At 39.2% G+C, this 26,519-nt stretch overlaps 1 protein-coding gene across 1 annotated transcript in view; it reads left to right on the top strand.

Moving 5' to 3' along the window:
- Positions 1-26,175, top strand: part of KIF18A (kinesin family member 18A) — a 28,020-nt gene extending 1,845 nt beyond the window's left edge. The window contains exons 3-16 of the mRNA XM_009901332.2: positions 401-505; positions 1,483-1,593; positions 4,300-4,497; positions 6,366-6,542; positions 7,292-7,366; positions 7,612-7,721; positions 9,143-9,305; positions 11,510-11,674; positions 13,219-13,340; positions 14,465-14,703; positions 21,503-21,986; positions 22,459-22,560; positions 24,771-24,880; positions 25,870-26,175. Of these exons, the coding sequence (XP_009899634.2) occupies positions 401-505; positions 1,483-1,593; positions 4,300-4,497; positions 6,366-6,542; positions 7,292-7,366; positions 7,612-7,721; positions 9,143-9,305; positions 11,510-11,674; positions 13,219-13,340; positions 14,465-14,703; positions 21,503-21,986; positions 22,459-22,560; positions 24,771-24,880; positions 25,870-26,018 (2,310 nt within the window). The 3' untranslated portion in view covers positions 26,019-26,175. The remainder of the gene's footprint in view (positions 1-400; positions 506-1,482; positions 1,594-4,299; positions 4,498-6,365; positions 6,543-7,291; positions 7,367-7,611; positions 7,722-9,142; positions 9,306-11,509; positions 11,675-13,218; positions 13,341-14,464; positions 14,704-21,502; positions 21,987-22,458; positions 22,561-24,770; positions 24,881-25,869) is intronic.
- The last annotated feature ends 344 nt before the right edge of the window (positions 26,176-26,519 follow it).

The raw sequence follows: 26,519 nt of genomic DNA, 5'->3' as shown, positions 1-26,519 counted from the left end.
TGGCTTTGCCATGTGTCACATCAAGTGCATTCATAGACAAGTAAGATATTTAAGAGCTTTAATAATGCATTAGGATTAAGAATTCTCACTTGTTTATGAAGTGTAATAAACAGTAAACAAATTTGTGGTTGCTGCAGAAGTTTTATGGTAAAACAAATGTTGTGTTTTAATAAAGGTTGTTTTCTAGGAAGGAGTAACTCCCACTTCAGTGGCTCATAACTCAAATTGTATTAACAGAGTGTTTCAAGCTCAGTATAGGAAAGGTGTCAAAAATTCCACAGAATGAAGTTTTTACTTTGTCTTGAAATATTAGAAAATACTGATTTCTGTCTGGTTAAGTTTAATCTTGTCAGGTGTGGTAGGATAGTTTTATTACATGATTTTAAATTGCTTTTTAAAGGTCTACAATGAACTGATCCGTGATCTGTTGGTAAACTCAGGACCTCTGGCTGTTCGTGAAGATGACCAAAAAGGGGTGGTGGTTCAAGGGCTAACGTTACATCAGGTATGTAAAGAAATATTGGAATTCAAGAAGTCTCCTACTGTTCAGGAAAGTAGTAAAGTTCCCATTCACCTGTAGGAAGTTGTCTGTGACTTAATTTTCTAGTAGGCTTTTTTTTCTGACCACCGTCACAAGCACTTTAACTTGCAAACCTAATAATTTATTCAGAAGCATGTTGTGGAAAAAGATGCTAATGTTCTTGAATACAAATGGATAAAAGCATTGATTTATTACTGTTGTAAAGGGCACCATTGGTTTGATGCTCACCTTCAGGTTTTGGAAGGTTTGGGGTTTTGCCTGAGACATTTCAGCATTTATTAAAGCACCTCACTTCTTTCAGTACTGTTGTAGAGACTTCAGTGTCTCAGGGTTGGTTTTAAATAACTATGTTTGAAAAGGTTGATGCTAAATTACTTTTCCACGACAGTATAGCAAGTATTTGGCAGAGTCCATGACAGAACTCAGTCTTCCAATCTGAAAATCGGCTCCTGTGGACCTATTTTCTTGCAGCTTTTTACTATACCTTTCATTCCATGTAGTTTCTAGCTTTTAGGTACAGGAAGTAATGATTCAGTAGGAAATACTGTTACTAGTTTGGCTCCCTCTGGAATAGCACCCTTCCCAAAGCTTGGGTAAGTGGCTTCTAGCTATGGAGAGCCTTTGCAGACTAGCTAAAATTCTTTACTAAAAAGAACAATTCTGATTTTAAACTTCTGCAGTTCTTAAGGGCTTGCATTTTGTACCTTAAATGCTTTAACTGAGAAGGTTTGTTTCGAGTGCCTCAATTCCAAACCAGGAAATTCTTATTTCTGGGGAACTAAAATGTTGCATTCCTTGTTGTTGGCTTGGTTTTTGGTTTTGTTTTTTTTACTAAGGATGAATGCTAATGTATTTTAGAATCATGGTAGAATCTCCTATAATTGATGAAAAATTAAAAACCCCAATGAAACACTTGTTTATCCTGTGCTCTACTCTTAAAGCCTAAATCAGCAGAGGAAATCCTTCAAATGTTGGATTATGGGAATAAAAATAGAACCCAGCATCCCACAGATGTAAATGCTTCCTCTTCCCGGTCCCATGCCATCTTTCAGGTAAGATGCATTTGAAAGTCAATGGGGTTTAAGCATTTATTTTTTTCAGAAGTGACTTTATGCTTAAGAGAAGGAAAGTAGTACATCATTTAATTAGAAAAAAATGTGTGAGTGAATAAATGATTAATAGAAATGCTGCATCAGCATGTAGTGCTTTAACAGAATATCTGTGTTGCTAACTAGGTTGGTCCAATGAAAGCAGCTGGAAGTTTAAACAGCTTTTAGTTAGTGTACTCATTGAAGCTAAGCAAATTTGCAACCATCCTTTTTTTGGGTTGTTTTTTTGGAGTGGATGCTTAGATTCCATGAAGCTGTGATATTGTTCAGCCTGGAGAAGAGAAGGCTCCAGGGAGACCTAGGAGTGGCCTTCCAGTTACCTGAAGGGGGGCCTCTGAGAAGACTGCAGAGGAACTGTTTCCAAAGGCCTGCAGAGATAGGATAAAGGGCAATGGTTTGAAATTGAAGAGAAGATTTAGATTGAATGTTATGAACAAGTTCTTTACCATGATAGTGTTGGAACACTGGAACAGGTTGCCCAAGGAGGTAGTTGAGGCCCCATTCCTGGAGATAGTCAAGGTCAGGCTTGGCAAGGCTCTGAGCAACCTGATCTAGTGGAGGATGTCCCTGCTGACTGCAGGGGGTTGGGCTAGATGACCTTTTGGGGGACCCTTTCCGCCCAAACTATTCTATGACTGTCTCACCTGCTTATCCTTTATTGCTTCTTTGGCTCTACAGATACACATGATGAGAAATCCCTCTTGCTCTCTTGGTTTCCTCTTCATTTTTAAGTTTCCTGCTAAAGAATTGCTCTTGTTTATAGAGATCTGTTATCTTTTATGCTGGCTTTGGTTCTTGTTAAGTTTGGAGCAAGATGTCTTCTGGAAGTTACTCAAAGTAGTGAAAGTCTTGGCCCAGGTTCTTGTGAGCTGATTTTCGAAATGAAAGTTTTGCCGTACTGTACCATCTGTCTTAGGTTTGAAATCTCTATCTAGGTCAGGCAATTACTGCATCTGAAAGTAAAATCCCAATTGCCACACAGTTCTATTGAAAGTGTTCTGCTGACAGACAAAAAATAAAAAAGGTTCTGCTTTGGGGCATTTCCTGTGTCTTTTGAATTTTTATAAAAGCTTGAGTCATGCAATGTACATTGGCTGTCCCTCCACCTTTCTCTCCTTCACTAATGATTCTTACTGGGTTCTTAGACCACTACCAGCCTCATTTTACCAAGGTAAGTGACTCTTTTAGAATAGAATAAACCAGGTTGGAAGAGACCTTCAAGATCATCGTGTCCAACCTATCATCCAACACCACCCAACCAACTAATGTACTAAAAGTAGTACAGCAGAATTTACCATGCATTGTTTGTCACAGAAATACATCTGCTTGGTATAGACACCTTTTGTGGCAAATAATAAGAATTTTATTTGCTCCCAATATTTGAACTTTTCTTTTACAAATTACTATGAAGACTTCATTTCTCATGCGTAAAGCTACAGAACTGGTGACATTCATTAGTCAATCACCCTATATGCATGGCAAGGCTTTCCCAGTTGAGTGTCTGAAAGGGCATTCATGAAAATGCCAATAACCCTTAGCCCTGCACATGGCCAGGACCCTCAGCACAAAAGGGGAAAATCTTATTAAGTAAAAGCTGTTAAAGGATAACCAGAATTCTATTTGAAACATGCTCTGCCTGCTTTCTCATAAGCCTGAGGAAATACCTTCACAAACAAAAGTATTTGGTTCCTTAGGTCTCCTATATTGGGAAAATTTCAGGAAAAAAGGGATGAAGGTGAACAAGTGGTTGCAGGTGTCTCAGCTTTCCAAAAGACTGTGGAGTAGCTTGTTTTCACAGCAGAAAATGAATATTGGTTTCCCCTATTGATGCCAGCGAAGCCTAAGTTACTGAAAGTTGAGACTTTTTCAAGATTTACCCCTTTATGGCCACTGGTAAAGGAGCCTTTAAAAAGGAGCACCGTTTTTCAGTTTGAAATGCAATGGCATGGTACACATCTTGAGTGCAGAGGAATTGAGAGATACTTTGGTGAGCTTCAAATGAATTTCATAGCTATTCTTTGCCACTGTTGTGAGGCAAAGTTGCTAAGTTTGCCTAGTTGCTTGCTCAGCCCTCTGCAGCAGAGTGAAGGAGGGAAACAAAAGGGCAAAAGTGAGAGAGAAATGCATTGTGGCTCACCTAAGGGAGTGCAGAGCAGGAAATCACTTGCTACCAGCAGTCTGATGCCTGACCAATCCTCAAGCAATGGCTGCTTTGGAGAGACTTGGTCACCTGTGGTCAGAGATCCCAGCTGTCCCCTTGCAAACTGTTACTGCCTGGACACGGCACAACAGCTGTTCAGCAAAAGCTAAACTGGTTTATTGGCCCTCTCAAATCTGAAAGCACCATGTGGGCTGCTGTGCAGAAAATTGTCTCCACAACAGCCAAAACTAGTGCAATCACTCTGCTGCTTTTACCCTACTAACACCTGGAACAGGTGAGTTTGAGGTGTCACAAATGGATTTGCTCTTTTTAATTCTGCCAAACTACCTGTTGAGTGTTAGATATGGACCGAGAGATTTAACTTGGGTTCTCAGAAGGATCCCAATAAGAATTCCTCAAAGTAGTTATACTGTAAAATTGAGGCTAGAGCAACAACAGACTGGCTAGTGGTTCCTTTAATTATTTTCTTCTATTTTTTGTTGTTGTAGATTTATCTGAGGCAGCAAGATAAAACAGCTAGCATTACTCAGAATGTTCGCATCGCCAAGATGTCTCTCATTGACCTGGCAGGATCTGAACGTGCCAGTGCAACAAATGCCAAGGGGGCTCGTTTTAGGGAAGGAACAAACATCAACCGCTCCCTCCTAGCTCTCGGAAATGTCATTAATGCCTTGGCAAATCCAAAGGTATGTGCTGCTTTTCCGTGCGGTCTTCACCTCCTAGCGTTCTGAAAACTTGCTTTAAATGGTAAGCTCTCACTGAGAAATGGCAATTACTCTGCTTCTCACATCATCATCTTCTTTATAAGTTTGCTTATGTTTCCACCATCCTCTCTCTGATAGCTGAAGGACAGTCCCAATGGAAAAAAAGTGCTCAAAATAATGTGTGGATACCAAAGGATAGCGTAAAAGATGAGTGTACCTGCTTTTTATTACCCACCTTTTTCAAAATCAAGTATGTGTGAAGAAGCTTGCATAGAGCCTTACAAGGAAAAACATTTTTCCAGAGGTTTATGCTTTTCAATGTTGGAGGAAGAGGCAGCTTTTATAAGAGGAAACATCTATCTGAATTTGGGGCTTTGTGCTCTTCATAATACACACACACACCTCCCACCACACCCTCACCCCATGCTCACATATCTCCTGATCTGGCTCACCAGCTCAAAGGGAAGGATTGGTAACAGTTGTGTGGGAGGATTGCAGAAGTTCATAAGGCTTTACCAAAGTAAGTCCATTGCCTACAATTATACCCATTCTGTCCTTCTGGTCACCTAGCCATTTTTCCTGGGGAAAATGAGCAGGGCTTTTATTTCTCTTCCTAATGCCTCACATTCTTACCATTGTGTTGAAGTGGGAGGCAGAATTTGTGCCATGAACATGAGTAAGATTCTTTACAATAACTGATTTGGTGTGGGATTTGGATTCTGGGTGACCTAACTGTAGCATAACATGAAGATTCCGTAGATGCAATTGAAAAAAATAATTAGGCTTTGGGTTGCTTGGAAAAGGTGGTGGAATCTCCATCCTTGGAGATGCTGAAAACCCAGATGAGTTTAGTCCTTGGCAGCTTACTCTGACCATGCTTTGAGCAGAGGGATTGGACTAGCTGAGAGGTCCTTCGCAACCTTGATTATTCTGTGAGCTGAAAAAGCCGTCCAGCTTTTCCCTTAGCTGTCCACACGTTACATATTTAGCTGTCAGTAAATAACCTGGCGGATACATTCATTATAATGAGGTTTAAACCAATTGGAACTAAAACCACTTGAAAATCTGTGCACTGTCAAGGAAAAGTTCCAGAGCAGTTTCTTGTTTGGTAACATTGTTGAATAGAAGAGAATAGAATTAACCAGGTTGGAAGAGACCTTTGAGATCATCAAGTCCAACCTATCATCCAACACTATCTAATCAACTAAACCATGGCACCAAGCACCCCATCCAGTCTCTTCCTAAACACCTCCAGGGATGGTGACTCCACCACCTCCCTGGGCAGCCCATTCCAATAGCCAATCTCTCTTTCTATGAAGAGCTTCTTCCTAACAGCCAGCCTAAACCTCCCCTGGTGCAGCTTGAGACTGTGTCCTCTTGTTCTGGTGCTGGTTGCCTGGGAGAAGAGACCAACCCCCACCTGGCTACAACCTCCCTTCAGGTAGTTGTAGACAGCAATAAGGTCTCCCCTGAGCCTTCTCTTCTCCAGGCTAAGAAACCCCAGCTCCCTCAGCCAGCCTCTTCTCACAGGGCTTGTGTTCCAAACCCCTCCCCAGCTTTGTTGCCTTTCTCTGGACACATTCCAGCAGCTCAGCATCTTTCCTAATCTGAGTGGCCCAGAACTGGACACAGGACTCAAGCTGTGGTCTAACCAGTGCTGAGTTACAGGGGCACAATGACTTCCCTACTCTGGCTGGCCACACTATTCCTGATACAGGCCAAGATGCCATTGGCCTCCATGGCCACCTGAGCACACTGCTGGCTCATGTTCAGCCTACTATCTAAGCAGGCTTTCAGATAGGTAAATATTTTAAGTGCAGTTGACTCATCCGTTAAAATGCTCTTTCTAGAGCAAGCAGCAGCACATTCCATACCGAAACAGCAAACTCACTCGATTGTTGAAAGACTCTCTGGGAGGGAACTGCCGAACAATAATGATAGCTGCTGTTAGTCCATCTTCCATGTTCTACGATGACACCTACAATACCTTGAAGTATGCAAATCGAGCAAAGGACATCAAGTCTTCTGTGAGTATGCTGGTGTTTATTGCTCTTTTGTCAAAGTATAATAATGTAGCATTTAAAAGAAGGAGACTTCTTTAGATGATTATAATTTTCTTTGCTGTAGTCTCAAAATTACTTCTTTCTTACGCTCATCTCTTCATCTGAGTGATAGATGTAGTAGATACTAGTTCTGGCCTAAAAGCAACATAGCTTCTTTAATGGGCTCATGCTGCCAGCTTGAAAGTTTGTTTTGGGACCATCAAGTTAAGAAAGTCATAGACAGTTTCAGTATCTTGCTATTACTTTCTCAGAACTGTAAAGCATAGTAAAGAAATGGCTGACCAGTTGTTCAAAGTCAGTCCAGGTTTGTAACAGGTATAATTCAGCTAGAGCCAAGATGATCAGTGAGATTATACTGACAAATGAAAAGGCTTTTGTGGTGTGTTATCTTCCGTTTGCTGTTTCTCTGGGGTTTTCATAATCCTCTGGATTGTGGCTCTTGATTTCTTCAGTATAATATGGGGTGACTGCAGTTCTAATTTGTTGCATACTTAAAAATAGTTGTTCTAAGAGGGGAAAAATAATGCACAAGACACATTAAATAGTAAAATCAGCCTGAATAACTGCAAAATGTGCTTGCATGTGCTAATGTGATTATTGCTCTGTTGAGGAAAATGGCGTAGCTTTGGGTACGTGATAGGTGACTGCAGAAGCAGACAGTCGTGTTTTGCTGTGCATGTCAGGATTTTCAACTTGTTTCTTTTCTTTAACAGCTGAAGAGCAATGTTGTTAGTTTGGACAGTCATATAGTGGCTTATGCTAAAATTTGCAATGAACAAAAGAAAGAGGTATGTAAAAAAAAAAACACCCAACTTTTGTTAAAAAGTTTGAAAGCTTGAACATGCAAAAAAATGTTTATGGACTTGAACCTACAGGGCAATATAGTTTTAATTCTCCCATAGTCTTTCTGAGATAAGAAAAATGTTTTGTCTTGTAAGAAGAATATCACCACCTGCCCTTTGTAAAGCTTTTCAAGACATAAACACAATTATAGGTCCATATTCTAACCAGAAGGTGCCTTGTTTTGGTTTAGATCCTAATGTTGAAAGAGAAACTGAGACAATATGAAGAAAAGCAAGCAAGCCTTCCTGAAAGTTGTAATGCTGCAGCACTTTCAACCAACCAGCAAGTGGAAATAGACAGGTAAATAATCTTATTACCCTCTTACTTCAAAACTTCAGTTTGTCTAACCTGTAGAGATGTTTTTGGAAGAAACTTACTCTTCTCAATATTGGTTTGCTCATTTCTAATGTTGCTTTACTTGACCAGTGTGACTTTGTGGAATTTCCCAGTTCTTTTCAAGACAGTTTGGTGGTGGTGGAATTGAATCAAAACAAATGCTGTGTACTTGAAATAAGGCTACAAATGTAACAAAATGTAGTGTTAAATATATTTGAGTATTATGTAATGAAGAAATGTAATACACTCAAAGGGGAAAAAGTTGACTTACAATAGCAGTCTGAACTATCTACAGAACAGTCTTCATGGGAGGATTTTACTCATATTCCAAGAACATCAATTAACTTCTCCTTCAGGTTATTAAAACACAATTTTCAAAAGAAGTGTAGGTTTCTTAAGCCATGTTGCTATTTCCAACAGCTTTCCTGCATATTTTTGCACTCTGGCTTTAATTTAGTTTCCTGTGGCCTGCACTTTATTTCATTCTATGTGTGTCAAGAATTGGTCATGGGCAAGGTCTTCAAAACGTGTTCTCAAAATGCTGAACAAGTTTGCCAAGAGTCATTGGTCAGAATGTTTGGATATTAATGTTATGGATTATCCATAGACACATGCAAGCCTGACCTATTCCCTCTGGATCTCAGAAATAAAGTGGATGTTTCATGCTGGTTTTATTCAGTTTTTTTGAAGGAGACCTCGTGTATATGGCAACAGTAATCTGAGCTATTTAAGTTGGTGTAAGTAAGAGAACGTATGTAGTCAGTGTCTTTTGGAGGTAGAAGCAAGACTTGTGCAAAGGAGTTCCAGATGACACTGCATTTCAGAACACCTCTTCATAGAATCATGGCATGATAGAATGGCTTGGGTTGGAAGGGACCTGCAAAGGTCATCAACTGTAGTTCACCTGCAGTGAGCAGAGACATCCTCCACTCGATCAAGCTGCCCAGAGTCCTGTGGAGCCTCACCTTGAATATCTCCAGGGATGGGGCCTCAACCTCCCTGGGCAGTCTGATGCAGTGTTCTACTACTCTCATGCTAAAGAACTTGTTCCTAACATCCAATCTAAATTGCCTCTTCTGTAAATTCAAGCCATTGCCCTTCATCCTGTCTAACTGCAGGCCTTTGGAAACAGTTCCTCTCAAGCCTTCTTGTAGGATCCCTTCAAAATGTCACTTCTCATTTTCAGCCTGAGTATATAAAATCTTTACTTTTATGTTGTGACCCTTTGTTTAGTGCTCATCTGTTACAGACTGCTTTCTTTATAAATAACTACCTTAAAAAAATACATATTTAACTTGGAATCCAAAGTTCACCTTGTAAAGCAGATGGCCATAAATTCTTCAGTCAGTAATCAATTATTTCTTCTTACATTTTGGTTCTAACAGATACAAAGAAGTCCTTAAAAATCTGTTTGCAAACCGTGAAGAACTTAGAAAAGAATATCTCAGGTTGGAAATGAAACTGAAAGAAAACAAACTGAGGACACATTACCAGAAACAGTGTCATGAGCAAGTTCAGCTGTTATGCTCTGAAGAAAGAGTAGAAAAGGTGGGTTTTCTGTGATGTGATACAAAGTATGACCTCTTTGCTTTGGTATGAATTCTGCTGAAATGTTTGATTGAAATGGGGCAAGCTGATTATCCCTGAAATAACATTTTCTGTTATTAATATAGAAAATGGAGTAGTAATGCCAAGCATGCTGTTTTTTTCCCTATTGCACATAAAACTGATGTGCTTATTGATGCTGAATCTGAAAACATTTCAACTTGTGCTTGTGTAGGCTTGACTGTCATAGCGAAGACCTAACTAGACTTAGATTCATGGTGCGCTTGTCTCAGTCCAACGCATGTTAACGTCTGTATGGTACAGCCATTGGAGCTGTTATCAAGCTGATTAATCCCTTTTTTCATGAGGAAAAGTTGAACCATGTGCTGAACAAGACAGATTCTTATCATTAGTGTTTTCAGTCGTCATCAGGACAATGGCTGCTTAAGGACCAGAGTCATATGAACTGAAATAGTTATATTCTTCTCTCAAAATTCAAGGCAATTTAATTTAGGGGCCAAGTATGAACAATTGTTGTTGTGCAGTATTAAATGCTTGTGTCTTTCTAGAAGAATCCAAGTACTAATAAGTAAGCATGGTTAGATATTATCTTAATTTTTTCTGATAGAAGTAATCTTAAAGGAATATATATTTTGTGTGTAAAGTTGAGGGTGAGGCTGATTTTGCTTAGTCACAGTAACTGTACTTGCCTGGAAATGAGTTCACCATATGACTAGTTTTTTTTGGTTTTTTTTCCCCCCCAGTGATTCACATGAAATTTGGTCCTTAGATAAATGTCAGTGAAAATATCACTTGTTTTTGCTTGTCATTAATGAAGATATTTCAAGTGACTAATGTGTTCTAGAATTCTCTTGTATGCCATAGAAACTCCAGAGTAATATTTTTCTGTCTGTGCCATGCTTTTAAGCGCTGCTTACAATGAAGCATAGCTGCATCTGTACTCATAGTGAGGAGTTACACATTCATACACACCTTGCAAAAGTTTGAGCTGATTTTTAACTTATTTTGAGTATTAGCAGTGCTGCACTTGAAGGTTGCGTTTGCCCATACTTAACTTATGATATGATTTATTAAGGATCCAGTGTCACTGTCCTGTAAGTGCCTATATGTCCTTTTCAACTACTTTGAAACAAATAGGGTTTTAATTAGGAATCATAGAATCAACAAGGTTAGAAAAGACCTCAAAGGTCATCAAGTCCAACCTGTCACCCAAGACCTCATGACTACTAGACCATGGCAGCAAGTGCCACGTCCAATCTCCTCTTGGACACCTCCAGGGATGGTGACTCCACCTCCCTGGGCAGCCCATTCCAATGGCTTCAACTCTTTCTATGAAGAACTTCTTCCTAACATCCAGCTTAAACCTTCCCTTGCACAGCTTGAGATTGTGTCCTCTTGTTCTGGTGGTGGGTGCCTGGGAGAAGAGAATGACCCCCACCTGGCTACAACCTCCCTTCAGGTAGTTGTAGACAGAAGTAAGGTCTCCCCTGAGCTGCCTTCTCCAGGCTAATCAACCCTAGCTCCCTCAGCCTCTCCTCGGGGCTTGTGCTCGAGGCCTCTCCCCAGCCTCATTGCCCTTCTCTGGACATGTTCAAGAGTCTCAATACCCTTCTTAAATTGAGGGGCCCAGTACTTAAGGTGTGGCCTAACCAGTGCTGTCTACAGGGGCACACTGACCCAGTGACTGCTCACATTTGAATTACTCGAAACTCATAGGCTGTGTTTGTATGTACACATGTAGTTTTTCCAGTCTCTCCAACTTAAGGTAATCATAGAATCAATAAGGTTGGAAAAGACCTCAAAGGTAATCAAGTCCAACCTGCCATCCAAGACCTCATGACTACTAAACCCTGGCTTCAAGTGCCAAGTCCAACTATAGCCTAGAGCAGAAACTGATCAACTCCAGTGTATTGCTCTTTAAAGGAGCAGTCAGATGACTATAGGCTCTGTTGTAAGGGCTTCCAGGGAGTTAAAAACAAGTAATTGAAGTTGTGTAGATACAGTTCTGTAATGCCTGCAAGGAGAATGTGCTACTTCACTTTCATTAAACCAATGAAAAATACAACATGTTTCCAACTTATGGCCAGTTGAATATAAAAGTATGAAAGAGTACTATTTATTTTTTTATAGATAGATGTTTGTAAATCTAACCTGAAAGTTTACCCCTTACATGGTCCCTTTTTTAGGCCACTTGCAAGCGGGATCAAAGACTTGCAATGCTTAGAACCCACCACATACACATGCAGAAGAAGAAAGAAGAGCATGCCCAACACTTTGAGGAAAACACCAACTGGCTGCATCGTGTTGAAAATGAAATGCGCCTTCTGAGTCAAGATGGGAGTATTCCAAAGGTAAAATGCCTTTTTACTTCAAGGTGAATTCCATGCACTGTAGGAAACATCTGGCTGCAGTTGAAACTTGATTTGTGTGTGTTAGTTTTGTTGGGTTTTTTCCTTCTTCCCTACCCTTCATTTTGATTCTACTCATGATTTCTGCCAGGCTTTCTGGTTTCAAATTCTAGTGTTAGCCATTTTCAGTTCCCCTGTCCTGTAAACACTTCATTGCATAAACAATGAAAGTGTGCTATGACATGCAACCACGTGTTCTAGAAGGGAAGCAAGTATGATAGATTGGACTCAATGATATCAAAGGTGTCTTTCAACCTGGTTAATTCTATTCTATATTATGGTTGAGCAGTTTGGATGGCTGCTGGTCTTGATGTTGTTGTTCCCAGCCATGTACTTCTAGTCTTGCCTTTGCTCCTAATGCTCATTGAACTGTGTGACAACCTAATTTTTAGCCTGGCAAAATACCCATCTCTTTCTTTGGAGAAGGATAGAGGAGGAGTGAGAAGGGGCAAAGAAACGGAAATTTGCATTAAATTGTCTGCATGTTTTAGCAAGTACTCAGTCAGCAGCTTCAGAAGCACCAGAGCTGGCAGAAGGGAAGGGATGAAGGTCTGTGCAGGAACAAGGAGAAAGTTGAGGGTTTGTTCCTCCCTGTCTTTTAATTTCAGACACCAATTAGAATAGAGTTAACCAGGTTGGAAAAGACCTTTGAGATCGAGTATAACCTATCACCCAACACCATCTAATCAACTAAACCATGGCACCAAGTGCCTCATCCAGTCTCTTCCTAAACACCTCCAGTGATGGACACTCCACCACCTCCCTGGGCAGCACATTCCAATGGTTAGTCTCTCTTTCTATGAAGAACTTCTTCCTAAAATCCAGCCTAAACCTCCCCTGTCATATCTTGAGACTTGTCCTCTTGTTCTGGTGGTGGTTGCCTGGGAGAAGAGACCAACCCTCACCTGGCTACAGCCTCCCTTCAGGTAGTTGTAGACAGCAATAAGGTCTCCTCTGAGCCTTCTCTTCTCTAGGCTACGTAACCCCAGCCTCTAGCTTAAGTGTCATGAGTGATATTTTCCACAATACAAGTCAAAGTTCAATACCTGTGGGTTTATTGGGGTGACTAAAATGTGTTGACACTTTAAATCAGCTTTAAGATGTGTCAAACAGGACAGTGGCATCTCAGGGGGACGATTTAATATGACAAAGACTTGTCCCCGGTAATGTCACTGAAATTCAGATATGGAGCAAGTGCATAGTAACATAGGCAAATATTTGTAGGCATGCATAGATAAGCATACATATGTGCCTTTTGAATTCTTAATGCTAGTTGCAGCACACCCACTACTAGTCAAAGGATTCTAGAAAGCAGTATTTATGTATGCAAATGAAAATGAAACAATTCATACTTTTCTACTTCCTTACAATAATGGATATCCACTCCATCTTTACATTTCATTATTGGATGAATTTTAATTTAAGTTTCAGTTTCTTATTATAGTTTGTCTAATTTTGTTTGTTTTCTTTCTTCCTAATTTCCCAAGGAACTCTCTAAAGATCTGCAGTGTTGCCATTTAAACCTAGAAGTTAAGGATCTGAAAGCCCAGTTGGAGCACACTTTCTCTCTGGCGTCCCTTCAAGACCAACATTATAAGCAGACTGAAAAGTAAGTATGGTTTCACAGCAAGCATAAAGCATCTCTTCTGACACTGGTAATTCCATAAGACGTATATAAAACATTTAGCTTTAGTTGAAATAGAAACAAGATTTTTTTTTTCCAAATGTTGTCAAGGTTAGAATGTGTTTTCTTGCGTGAAGTAGTAATCACTTCATAAGTGTTGTTCGTTATCCACTTTAGCAGAAACTGCTAATACTTCTTATTTCTATTTCACTAGCTTCTTTGCATACTTCCTACAAATTGTTCAGTAGATCATGGTGTCTTGTGTCTTTAACAGCAGTATTGACTTTGTATCCATTTGTGTTCTGTCAATTTCTTGCACTGTAGACATATCAAAAATTGTTGCTGTTAAGCTCCTATGTAGCTGGTCAGACTGGAGGTAGGGGGGGGATAAAGCAAAGGTGAATTTGCAGGTAAGCCTCAGTTCTTTCTGTTATCAGTCTCCAGAAAATGTTGGAGACTGGCTTTTAGAATGTGACATAAGGAGCAGTAAGTAATTGGGAATCTGCTCAGTCTTGCAACTGACTCCCAAGGTAATGAATTCCTGTGTTTGCATAGAATTTCAAAACTTGTCACTTTGGTTTGCAGCTATAGGTGGGTCTTAATGTAGTCCATTCTTTATTTGAAGATCCTAGAGTGTAAATTTGTATGGACTAGGTTTCTAATAAGATTCTATACATAGCCCATTAAGATATGTTTAGTTTAAACCGCATGACTTGCTTTATAGTCTTCTTAATTTATCTGATACTTAATTTCATGAAGTCAGAATTTACTCAAAGTACACTGACTATATTTCTGTAGCTGTTGAAGGAGTGAAGAACTTAGATCCTGATGGAACAACTATACTTGGTTAGAGTATAAGACAAGATTTTTGCAAAAGAGAAGAACCATACAATGGATTTGGTTGGGAGGGACCTTAAAGATCATCTGGTTTTGATTTCCCTGCCCTGGGCAGGGACAGTCCTGACTATTTCCTCTCAGTATCATGATCTTCTCTGCAAATGAAGTGAATTTCTCATCAGGACTAGAGGGAGGAGTAAAGAAGGGCTAATAGTGACAGTGAAGATCAGGTCTGTTATTTAGTCATGTTTGTCTTGCCTCTTGTTTTACAGGGTACTAAATACTCTGCTTCCAGTTCTTCGCAAGCAGTACCTGACTTTGAAAGAAGCTGGGCTGACAAATAATGTAACTGAGACTGAATATAGGGAGGTTGAGCAGCTGATTCAAAGACCGAAATCAGTAGTTTGGGCTGACCAGACTGAAGAACAGGAACAAAATCAGAGTGGTGACCTAAAATTGTCAACTATGTTTGAATTCCCACAACTTGTGACCAGACAAAGCACCCCCTGCTGTGAGTATATTTGTTCACTGTTGGACATGCTTTTAATTCTCTCCAGCAAAAGCTGTATGCCATTTGTGAGTGTAGTTGGATGCACACTTCTGTAAACACTGAAGGCAAATGTGAAACTGAGCCTTAGACCTACTTTGTATAGGTTATCTACCATTCTCAATTGGATATAGGATATAAGCTAGCTTCATCAATTGCCAAGTCACTGGTGATGTAAGAATTCAAGATACATGTGCAATGAAGCTTTCACCTGGAGTTTGGTATTGTGTACAGGATTACAGGATATTAGGGGTTGGAAGGGACCTCTGGAGATCTTGGAGTCCAACCCCCTGTCAGAACAGGACCATATAATCTGGCTTAGCTAGCACAGGAATGCATCCAGACAGGTCTTGAAAGTCTCCAGAGAAAGACTCCACAATCTCTCTGGGCAGCCTGTTCCAGTGCTGAGACCCTTACAGTAAAGCAGCTCTTCCTCATGTTGAGGTGGAACTTCCTGTGCTGTAGTTTGCATCCATTGCCCCTTGTCCTATCACAAGGTGCAAGTGAAGGGCTGTCTTGACACCCAGTCCTCATGTTTATAGACATTTATTAGATCCTCTCCACTCTAGACTAAAAAGCCCCAGGTCTCTCAGCCTTTCCTCATAAGTGTACATGCAAGACAACAATGAAGCCATACTTCATGTTTTGTGATATTTTTAGTTGCTTGCTCTTCTTTGTGAAAGGAAATAAGAGCTGTTACTTCCACTGTTTTCCCCCTTCTTATTAGATGCAGGACAAAATACAGTGGGAACCATATTTCTCCCAAGTTTTGTCACCTTTCCTCGAAAGGTTATGGTTTCTAATGAGACACTTCTCAGATTTTTATGCTCTTCATCTTGTGTGGCCTTTCCATTTGTGGTTGGGTTTTTTCAGTTGTATAAATATGTTGACAATTTTTATTACCAAATTGCTTTTCTAAATTGCTGAAGATTTTAATTTTCACAAAGAATCTTTTGTCATTATCAGCTAAGTTCTTAAGCTAATATAAAGTAAGCTTTCTTAAGCAGTATGGAGGAAAAAACCAGCTGATTAGTGTAAGACTTAATGTTCAGTAGGTAGCTATTGCTATACAAAAAATTCTAAACATAAATAATAGTACAGAATAAAATGTATTGCTGCTAGGCACTGAAGTACTGAGATCTTGATATTAGACAATTGAATTTGAAATTGAGTTGGAATTTAATTAGGAGATGTCTTTAAATACAGGAAAAAGTTCAAATCATAGAATGGCTTAGGTTGGAAGGGACCTTAGAGATCATCAACTCTGACTTTTTCCACCGTGGTCAGGGACACCTCTCAATTAGACTCAGCTGCTTAAGGCCTCATCTAACATGGCCTTGAACAGCACCATGGAGGAGGCATCCATAATGTACCCAGAGTCTCACCACCCTTAGACTGGATTTTAGGAAGATGTTCTTCAGTACAAACCTACTCTTGCTCAGCTTCAAACCTTTTACCCTTGTCCTGTTGCTTGATCACTTTATGAAAAGTCCCTCTCCAGCCTTGCTGTAGGATCCCTTCAAGTATCAAAAGGCAGCTCCAGAGACCCCTCAGACTCTTCTAGGCTCTACCCCCAATACAATTCTAAAAATTAATTTGGTATTTAGTTACTTACTTTTAAGATAAAAGTTTTATGATTGACCAGTATCAGTTCTGCTCAGAAAAAAATGAAATTAAACCACTGGACTTGAATTACTACTGGCATTGACAGTGTCATCTCCAGAGATCTTGGGAGGAAGGGAGGACAAAAGTTATCTGCTTACCAGTGCTTCATTTATTTTTCTGTTGAGCACACAAGAAATGCTGTGAGGTAGCTCTTCTGTTATTGGGTTGAACTCACATTTAAAATACATTGAATATTAGCTGATACTGTTGTGGAAATCCATCTCTCTTGTGCAAAACATGTAATAAACTATTAAAAAAACCTAAACAACTATAAATCAGGAAAAATACATTAGCATGGGAAAATGAAGGGCAACATCCTTATCAGAAATAGGAAGGATGTAGTAATTTTTTTTTTCCTTTAAAGATGAAATAAATTATTCAAGAATCCAATTCCTTCTCCATAAAGTCATCTCAATAGAAGTATGCTTGCAGACGTTAGCAAGAGCTGACCTAAGAACTTTGGGAACAAACGCAAAGGAAGGTTTATGCAGATCCCCTCACACCTTTGCCACATGGATACTTTATTATTTATTCAAGATGTTGGAAAAGAAATAATGTTTTGGACCAAAACAAAAAGAGAACCAAAACATTAGCCACGTGCTACACAGTGATCGTTATTCCTTATATAAAAACCCCCCACCCACTTTTGATTTGCATGCAGTTGAATCGCACAACTCCAGCGTGGCAGCAGGAAGGAGCAGTGTGGTTCATGCCTTGTGATTTGATTCTTATTTCTCATGCTGTAAGTTGGGAGCAGTAATTTTTTTGTAACCTCCCCTTTAATATAAACATGTCACCTTGTGTTAGTGTCTCAGATTCCTTTCCTAAATAGTGTGGGGACGAGTGTAGAGGAGCTGTTGGCAGTGTAATGTTTCTTTCATGAAATGTAAGTCGTCATAGAGGAAGAGCATACTAGGTCTGCTGGTAACAAATGTGAAGTATTGCTTTTGAACCTCTGTTCACGCATAGTATCGTAGTATCAGTCAGGGTTGGAAGGGACCACAAGGATCATCCAGTTCCAACCCCCCTGCCATGGGCAGGGACACCCCACACTAGATGAGGCTGGCCAGAGCCTCATCCAGCCTGCTCTTAAACACCTCCAGGGATGGGGCCTCAACCACCTCCCTGGACAACCCATTCCAGGGCTTCACCACTCTCATGGGGAAGAACTTCCTCCTTGCATCCAGTCTGAATCTCCCCACCTCCAGCTTCATTCCATTCCCCCTAGTCGTCTCACTACCTGATATCCTGAGAAGTCCCTCCCCAGCCTTCTTGTAGGCCCCTTCCAGATACTGGAAGGACCCCTTTTTTTTTTTTTTTTTTTTTAAATAAAATCCATCTGCAAAAACTAAAATTCCTTAAGTCACATGAATGACTCTTCTGATTAAGCACTGTCCCCAAAAGGCTGAAGCAGCTCAATCATTTATTTATTTATTTTCAGATTAGGGAAAACTCTCCTGGGTTGCTTAGACAGCATCTTATTAACACAGCTATTCATGACAAGTAGCTTATCTAGGAGTAGTTTGGCAGTGCACACATACCATGCTGCATCCAGTGATTCCAGGAGTGTTTAGTAATGAGCAGAGCATCTTGAATTTCTGGTTGCAGTTAATGGATAGGGTTTTCCTTGCTCCACCACTTCAGCATTTTTAAAATTCAGTTGGAAGGTATTTTAGTGTCTAGTGTGTCTAGTTCTGAGCCCCTCAGTTCAGGAAAGATGTTGAGTTCCTGGAATGTGGCCAGAGAGGGGCAACAAAGCTGGGGAGGGGTTTGGAGCACAAGCCCTGTGAGGAGAAGCTGAGGGAGCTGGGGTTGCTTAGCCTGGAGAAGAGGAGGCTTAGAGGAGACCTTATTGCTGTCTACAACTACCTGAAGGGAGGTTGTGGCCAGGTGGGGATTGGTCTCTTCTCCCAAGCACCCAGCACCAGAACAAGAGGACACAGTCTCAAGCTGTGCCAGGGGAGATTTAGGCTGGAGGTTAGGAAGAAGCTCTTCTCAAAAAGAGAGATTGGCCATTGGAATGTGCTGCCCAGGGAGGTGGTGGAGTCACCGTCACTGGAGGTGTTTAGGAAGAGACTGGATGGGGCACTTGGTCCTATGGTTTAGTTGATAAGATGGTGTTGGGTGTTAGGTTGGACTTGATGATCTCAAAGGTCTTTTCCAACCTGATTAATTCTATTCTACTCCTATGCAATGAAATATTTGCATTATCTTTGTTTTTCAATTTTTTTCAAGGGAAAATATTTTTGAAATATATACATAACAGTATTTTAATCCCACTAAGGGTCCTCACTTTATACTTTTTACAATTCTGCTTTTTCCTTCGTAATTTGATTCCTGTTATTTAAAACAGGATCTAAACCACATTTTTCAGAATTTCTGCTCTTCTTTATTATTAAGTCTTAAGATGGGATTTACCTGACATGTCTTAACCATAATTTTTACTGTATGTGAATAAGGAAGATATGTTTTAAACAATAGCTTCTTCGAGATACATTTTTATCTTTAAATGTCCACCCATAATATTTATTCTGACCTTAATTTTAACTTAATAGCTGTTGTTTTGCAGAGGAAATGCTGGTTTTCCACTAGCTTTTGTAAGCAAATACATTACATTAGGCTTGTGCAAGCTCATGAACAACTCAACTCTTTGTATCAGCTAAAGCACAAGCTATGAAAACAATGAAAGTTCACTTAAAAAGGTGTTCAGCCCCCTGTTCTCAAGTGTTAGTTTAATGTGGAGTAACACAGTATTCACAGAGTAAGGACTGATGGGTGGAGAGCTCTGACTGGTATTTGCAAGTAGTTCTGTGAATGGGAAAGTTCCTGGCATGGTTTCAGGCATCCCATTTCCAGAAGCCTTACTGTACATTACCATTGAGAGAATGGAATTGATTTACAGGAACCAAAAAAAAAAAGAAAATGCATCCATTATTCCTTGTCACAAGTGTCTGAAAGTCAACTTCTTGTTCTGCATGGCAGGAAAAAGTGAGGAGGAATTGTGTAAACAGTGAAGGAGTCTTTAAATCAGGCAAATCATGTCTTGTGCATAGGAAAGATTTCTCTTAATGAGCATTTTTTTTCACTGCCATGAAAGTAAATAAATCTTCCTCTTGATGCCTTAAGGTCTTATTGTTCCCTCATAGTGTGTTAAGTAGTACATCTGGCCACTGGACTCAAAAGAATGGTCTGGATTCTTGCCTTGTTCAGTTCACTGCTGTTTGTGAAACTGACCATCACAGTGATGCCGTTGGGTCACATGAATATTGAATAAATGAAACACATTCCCTAAGCCTCATTTGTAATTTGGAATTCCATGAGTCAGTTGTTAAAAGAATGAAAATGTACAATTAGTATTGGAATTGGATCAATCATTGGTAGCCCAGAAATGTTTATTGAAATGAGTACATTAATATTTGATTTCACTTTAGCAGAAGAACCTGGTAGACTTAATTTTAGCACAGTTTCCAGAAATAATCCCCTTATGTATGTATTAACATTAATTCCAGAACAGCAGAAGTCTTGGCCATTATTTTGCCCCAAACAACAATTAGAACTAACCCAATTCAAAGTATGCCTCCAAATATCAATATGTTTGATAATATTGAGTAACCTTGGGAGTAATTGAAAAATAGGTTCCTGGGAAAAAAGTGGGGTTTTTTAAGGAGAAGCCCTTTTGATAGCATGACTATTTCAACTCGCCTGAAATCTATAGCCATGGTGGTTTGGGGGCAACTGCTGTTATCTGAGCCCATTTTGTTTAACCGAAGCTATTAAAATCACCTGCACAAATTAGTAACCAGCTGGAGTATTTTGGTTTCTTATTGAGATGGAAGTAAACACACTGACACTCCTTTATTAGAACAGAGTTAACCAGGTTGGAAAAGACCTTGAGATTTTTGTGGGTTTAAATGTTTTTCTTGCTGTGCTTGTTTACATTAAATCATAACTGTTTGGAGATTATATATATAGTGTGTATAGTGCATAATGACAAGCTAGCCTGGCATTGGAGTGTTGGTTGGGGGTTTTGTCACATGTTGTTTATTTAGTGAAACCCAGTTAAATATGGTGTTGCTGGCAATGTGTTTGTTTACTTTTCTTGTTTACTGTGTTAGAAGCAATTTAATGCTTTCACAAAAAGCTACGAGAAGGGGCACCACTTGAATGTTTTCTATGCTTTCCAGTGCTGAACTGCCAAGAAAGGCTAGTTTTGTTTTTAACTTTGGTTTATGAGGAGTTTAATTCCAGAATCAAGTAGGTTTTAAAAATAGATCTGTGTTTTTCCTAACACCTTATTTGTTCTCTTTAGACTTGCTACCACTGTCTCCTTATTAATGTATTGCAGTATGAAATCTTGTTCATTATGATGCAATTCAACAAATTATTGATGTTGGCAAGACTTTCATGTTCTTTACCTATTTAGTTCATGGTTTAAATGCTCACATTTACAGTTCATTTGAAAATGCTTCCAGTATTTAGGCCTGGAGAAGCTTCTAAAACTTGGCACTCGCTGAAATGCTTCTTCATCAGACTTCCTTCCTAGTAACTTTAGGACATTAGCAAAACCTCAGTGTCTTACAGTAAGCAAACTTTCTGAAACTGGAACCTCCCTGTCCTAATGCAACAGACAAATAGACTTCTAACCATTATGTTCCCGAAACACACACTTTCAGATGCATAGAAGCATGAGGAAAACCTAATAAATTAATATTTTAAAATGTGTCCTGAGATGTTTAATGGATAGTTATTTCCACCACCAGATTTGAATCCTTGGATAATGTTTTACTTTTATATTTAAGAAAATAAGATATCAAAGGAACTTCTGGAGGAAGTTTTGGCCTCAATTTTTGGTTATGAGGACTAGAAAAATATTTTTGGGAAAGGGAATATTGGTCTTTTTAAGTGGAAGAATGATGTTGTACTCATGAAATCAAGATTAAAGAGCAGGCACATGAATGCAACGTGGTGTTGTACTTATTGAAGTACTCATTGAATATGGTTCATAAATAAGTTTCTTACTTCTACCATCAGAGAAATGTCTTCATTGAAGGAGGCTTATATGCTAAATGTGCTAACCATTGCTTCCTGTGCTGCACAGATACAGCTTCAGGTACACCATCACAAGAAACAAATAAAAATACAGAACAAATAGTAGAATGTGTGGTACCACAACAGAAAAGAACTAGACGGAAGCTGATGGACTCTCCAGTCACAGCCCCGAGTCCTGCTGCGTCCAAGCTGTCCAGCCTTCGCCATCTGGAGGATTCCCTTACCAAGGAGGTCCGCCCTATTGTGTACACACCAGAGTCGTGCAGAAAGCCGGAACAAAGCTACTCCACACAGACTGTGGTGAAGAAGGCTTTACACCTTGCAGGCCTCCAGGAAGTTGAAGCGTGTAATATGGATAGGCCAGTGAAAAAGCCAAGTATTACAGACTCTACATGTGATGCAAGCTCAGAGTATGACGAAGCTGACAGGAACTCAACAGTAATTCTCTATGAACTGACAGATGAAACAGCTGGAACATCTACTGATTCATCTCTGAAGGATTCACAGCCATCCAATAATACCATTCTGCAGAGGTATTTTCCATTTATGTAGGCAAGGAATATTACCCTAACAATTCAGTCACGTTTATAGCTTTGATGTCCATCTTATTTGCAAACCCAACTTTTTGAGGCTCAAATCCTCAATTGTAATTTGCATTCAATTCAGCTGTAATTTGAAATTGGCAGTGTGTTAATGACAACAGATCAAGCTGAAAGCTTATCACAGCACTCTTGAAATGTTTGTGATGCTGCAGGCGAGTTACTATCTCTAAGCCTTATTTCTCCTGTCTGTAAAATGGATAAGTTAACCTCTTTGCCACTAAGAGAGATGCCGTTACTAAAGCTGCCATGTATGTAAGGAGTCTGGCAAAGCTGCTTGAAGTAATATTGCTGAAACATTTCTGATACTGTTTTCAGCTTGAGATATGTTTATTTACAGTTAAAAGAATTTCACTTGATTTATACCCAGAACAGATTTGACAGAAATGTAATTCTTTGTTTTCAGACTTGGTCTCTCTACGTTAAACAAAAATCTTTCTTCAGTACTTGAGAAGCCTTCATATATGGCAATGACTTCTGCTGCTGAGAGAAAAAGAAAGATTCCAAGGTAAGGTTGAACTGCCTCTTCTATATAGATGAGTTTGTATTAACTTCTTACATTTTCACTTCAGTTTCAGGATTATGTTTCAAACCTCTTAAGTCATCTAAACCCACCTATGAGATGGTCTCACTCAAATGTCTTTGACAAATCCTTTTCCTCTTCTTCCTTGGCAAGTTGAGTGCAAACTAATATTGAGTCTTCCATATCTGCCATCCACTCAAAATAGAAAGATGACACACAATTCTGAACACAGAAATTCCATCATGAATTAAAAATCTAATTTGTTTGAAAATGCTATGCCTTTGCTGGAACACATTAGAAACTACCAAAATAGAAAGTGGAGAAAGTACTTAACAATATTTATGTGACCAGTGCCTTTGTTTTTCTGATAATTCATTTCCAGTCTTAGTTATTATGACTTCATTCTTGTGGTCTGCTCTGAGAAGAGCTTCCATTTGGTTACTGCTGTTTTATAAAGTCTGCTGGAACAAGTTCCAAAAGCCAGATCACAGGACACAGAAGAAACTTAAGCACTTTTTTTGTTTATTAGCATCTTTGAAATAGAAAACCTTCCTAGAAGACCACAGACATCCAATTTCATGCTCCTGTTATTAATTATTGTTTTGGTAGAATTACTCCAGGGTGAGAAGAGACATCCCACACTTTCAATTTTTCAAAGAGTAGATTATGAGTTTAGAAAAATAAATCACCTCTTCTCTCAAACTGACCTAGTTTTCTAGATTCTCTTTGGGGAATTATGGGAACTTTCAGAGCCTGATTTATCTTATCTTGAGGTAAATAAGACAGACTTTAGGAGTACCTTTTATGTAATTGCTCTGTAATGATTTCTAAACTTAAGTATGTTTAGCTCTCAAAAGACTACCTTTTTTGTCCTTTACCTTGTTCACTGTGTCTCAAGCATTCATTTCCCACTTTCCAAGTTAGAGGAACACAATAGAGGAAACACAATTTTACTACTTTTCAGGGGCACTGTTTTTTCAGCCTCACAGACTAAACTCTGTAAACCAAAATTCTTTATGGCTCTGTCTAGCACTTGGTGGTGAAGAGAACAATGAAAGCGTCTTATTTGTGAAGGAGGAAAAGAGTGTGCTCTTGCTTTTCAGATAGCGCCTCCTTTCCTATCTCTTTTCTCCCATTTCCATGCTTTCTCTGCTTTGAAGAAGTTCACTCCAATCATTCATCTTCTACTAACAGCAGAATGAAGATACAGATCTTACATGTGTTCTCTGCACTGGAAATGTAAATTGAAACAGTCTCATTGCTAGGACAAGGGATAAGAAACAGGTCAATTGTAATGCAGAGGCTGCTTTTACTAAATAGCAATACATTCTTATTTGCCTAAGCTCTCTTCCAAGATGCGTATGTGAATAGATCTGAGGGCTGCCACAAGGCAGGTCTTAGTCTTTAGTGCTTGCTATTTTATATTCCTTTAGGCAGACAATCATTAAGAAAACTAGTGGAAGTTAAGGGATTATAAAGTGGGAGTAAAACAGTGTCATTACAGGAATGGGCGAACTGTAGAAACTTAAGACATAAATAAGAGTTACCTTTTTTATGTGACTGTCTTAGAGTGGAAGTGGGGTGGTTGGCACGGGAAGTGTGAAAGGGTGAGATCAGATAAGTTCATAATTTTCACTGTGTATTTTAAGTCAGTCACATAAAAGGATTTAAAATACAGGGTTTTGTCTTACTGAATTTGAGGCTCTAGTAGCTTGCTCACAGCTTAACTAAAAGGTATTGTCTGCTGTGAAACCATCCCCCTCTAACCAGGGTGGAGGCTGTAGAAAAATTACTGTACCAATGAAAAAAAAGCAATTTATTCTGTGAACATAGCTTGGTCATTTCAAGGATTTTGTACATGTTAAGATCATTTCTTAGTGTTATGTGTGCGATGACCATCCAGCTGCCTTCTGTGGTTTCCAAAAAAGCTCTGGCATATTGGCCTGCCTTTTAACATGAGTGGCAACATTAGTTTTCACTTTCACATTGAAACATTCTAGTGAATTTTTTAAAAGGAGAATAATATCCATAGGTATGCATCATAAATAAATAAGTTTATTCTGTGCATTCAGTTATGAACTACCAATACTGGATAATACAGTTGTGTGTATTTCTACATTGCAAGGCCTAAAATACTGTAATAGAGCATAATAACTTTTCTGAAAGCAAACTCTCTTTTCTGGCTGTTTTTCCAGTTCTACATCAAGCACTGGCTTAGGCAACCCACAGGAAGTTATTCCTGCCAAACGTGGTCGACAAGAGCTTTCATTAAGCCACAGAGCTTTGCGAGTACCCAAAGTTGAAGGTAAGCATCTCAACTTGAGTGTATGACACTGTATTGGCAACTGTTTGTACAGGAGATCCGATATTCAGGTTGGTACTCAAAGTTTTGTCAATTTAACAGCATGTGTTGCTGTGGTCAGTACGCCAAGCCATCCATTTGAATAGTATATACAATTATTCATCCTTTAAAGAAAACTAAATCTGAATGTTTAAGTAGTCTTCTAGAGGGTATCTAAACAAAACTCAATGTTACTACAAGCTTGTTGGGCAAACATTTTCCCAGGAGTTAAGAATTTTCCTTAAAGTCTTCCTTGTTTGTGTTCTTGTTGAGAAACTTGATATTTTTTATTATCAAATTTCTTTGAAGTGTGGCTTACCAAGAAAAAATCCTCTCGTCAGGTTAACTGAATGCGAGTTGTATTTTCTATTCAAAAGTATGCATTATAGGAGAATGAAATATGACCAAACCTCAGAGGAAGAGATGCTTTTGGATTAAATAGACAAAACTGTCTCTAATAGCATCATAGAATGCTTTGGGTTAGAAAGGACCTCCAAAGGTTGTCCTCTCCAACCCCCTGCAGTGAGCAGAGACATCCCCCACTAGATCAGGTTGCTCAGAACTTTGTTGAGCCTGACCTTGAATATCTCCAAGAATGGGACCTCAACTACCTCCCTGGGCAAGCTGTTTTACCACTCCCATGGTAAAGAACTTGTTCTAAGGACAATGCTCATTTTTTCAGTACTGTTCTGTAATAAGTTTTCACATTTCTACATTTTTGTAGTCTCTGCCAATTGAGGGTCCAAGCATTGGACTTCCTAGGCAATTAGCACACTCAATTACTAAGCTGAGAGTGATTACATTTTTGCATATTGAAATTAGGCTTTCAATAGAGACAAGAAATGTGTGTAAAACTTCTTAGACATGCTCTGAAAGGAAATCTAGTTAAACCAGTTCTGTTTGCTTATTGAATGAGTGTATCCCACTTGTAATAATGTTTCTTTCTTCACTAGGAAATAAAGCAAGGAGCTGGAAGCAAGAACAGGATATGCCAGGAAACCTAGTTAAAAGTCTTTCTGAGGGAAACATAGCATTGAGTGTTAAATCAAGAACATCAAAAAAACTTTTGCTTCCTGTCTTTAAGAAGAAAAGCAGAATTTAGTTCTGAGTTCATCTATATTTCAAGCAAGATTGATGGAAAACAAATGAGAAGAGGGAGGCTTCCATTTTCCTCTTGTGGATTGTTTTGTGTCAAAGGTATCTCAGTAAGGCACTGATTCAGGAAGAACCACTTTTTGGAAATACAGGAATTTTCTGAAATAAACTGAGCTCTTCTTAGTCTCTTGCTGAAGCTTTTGAATGTCTTTATTCCTTTGCTGATATACAAGTGTCATTTGGACTTTGGACTGGAGCAGTGCAGAGCATAGCTTCTGCCTTAAACCTGGATGACCATTTCCTTGTGATTGTGACTAGCAGATTAATATTTCAGATAATGCAAGTTTTTTTTAAGGGGACCAGGGGTGCTGTAATTTTTAGGTGCATACTGGAGTCAGTCTTAATTTTATGATACAAGCATTGGGGAAATTGTTTATTTTCACTGAAACTTCCTAATGTTAAAACTGTTTTTCATTTGGAATCAAGTCAAACAGGTGTTAATACAATG

Source organism: Dryobates pubescens, chromosome 22 (assembly GCF_014839835.1).
Source record: "Dryobates pubescens isolate bDryPub1 chromosome 22, bDryPub1.pri, whole genome shotgun sequence".
Taxonomy (NCBI): Eukaryota; Metazoa; Chordata; class Aves; order Piciformes; family Picidae; genus Dryobates; species Dryobates pubescens.
This window is presented reverse-complemented; position numbering and strand designations above follow the sequence as displayed.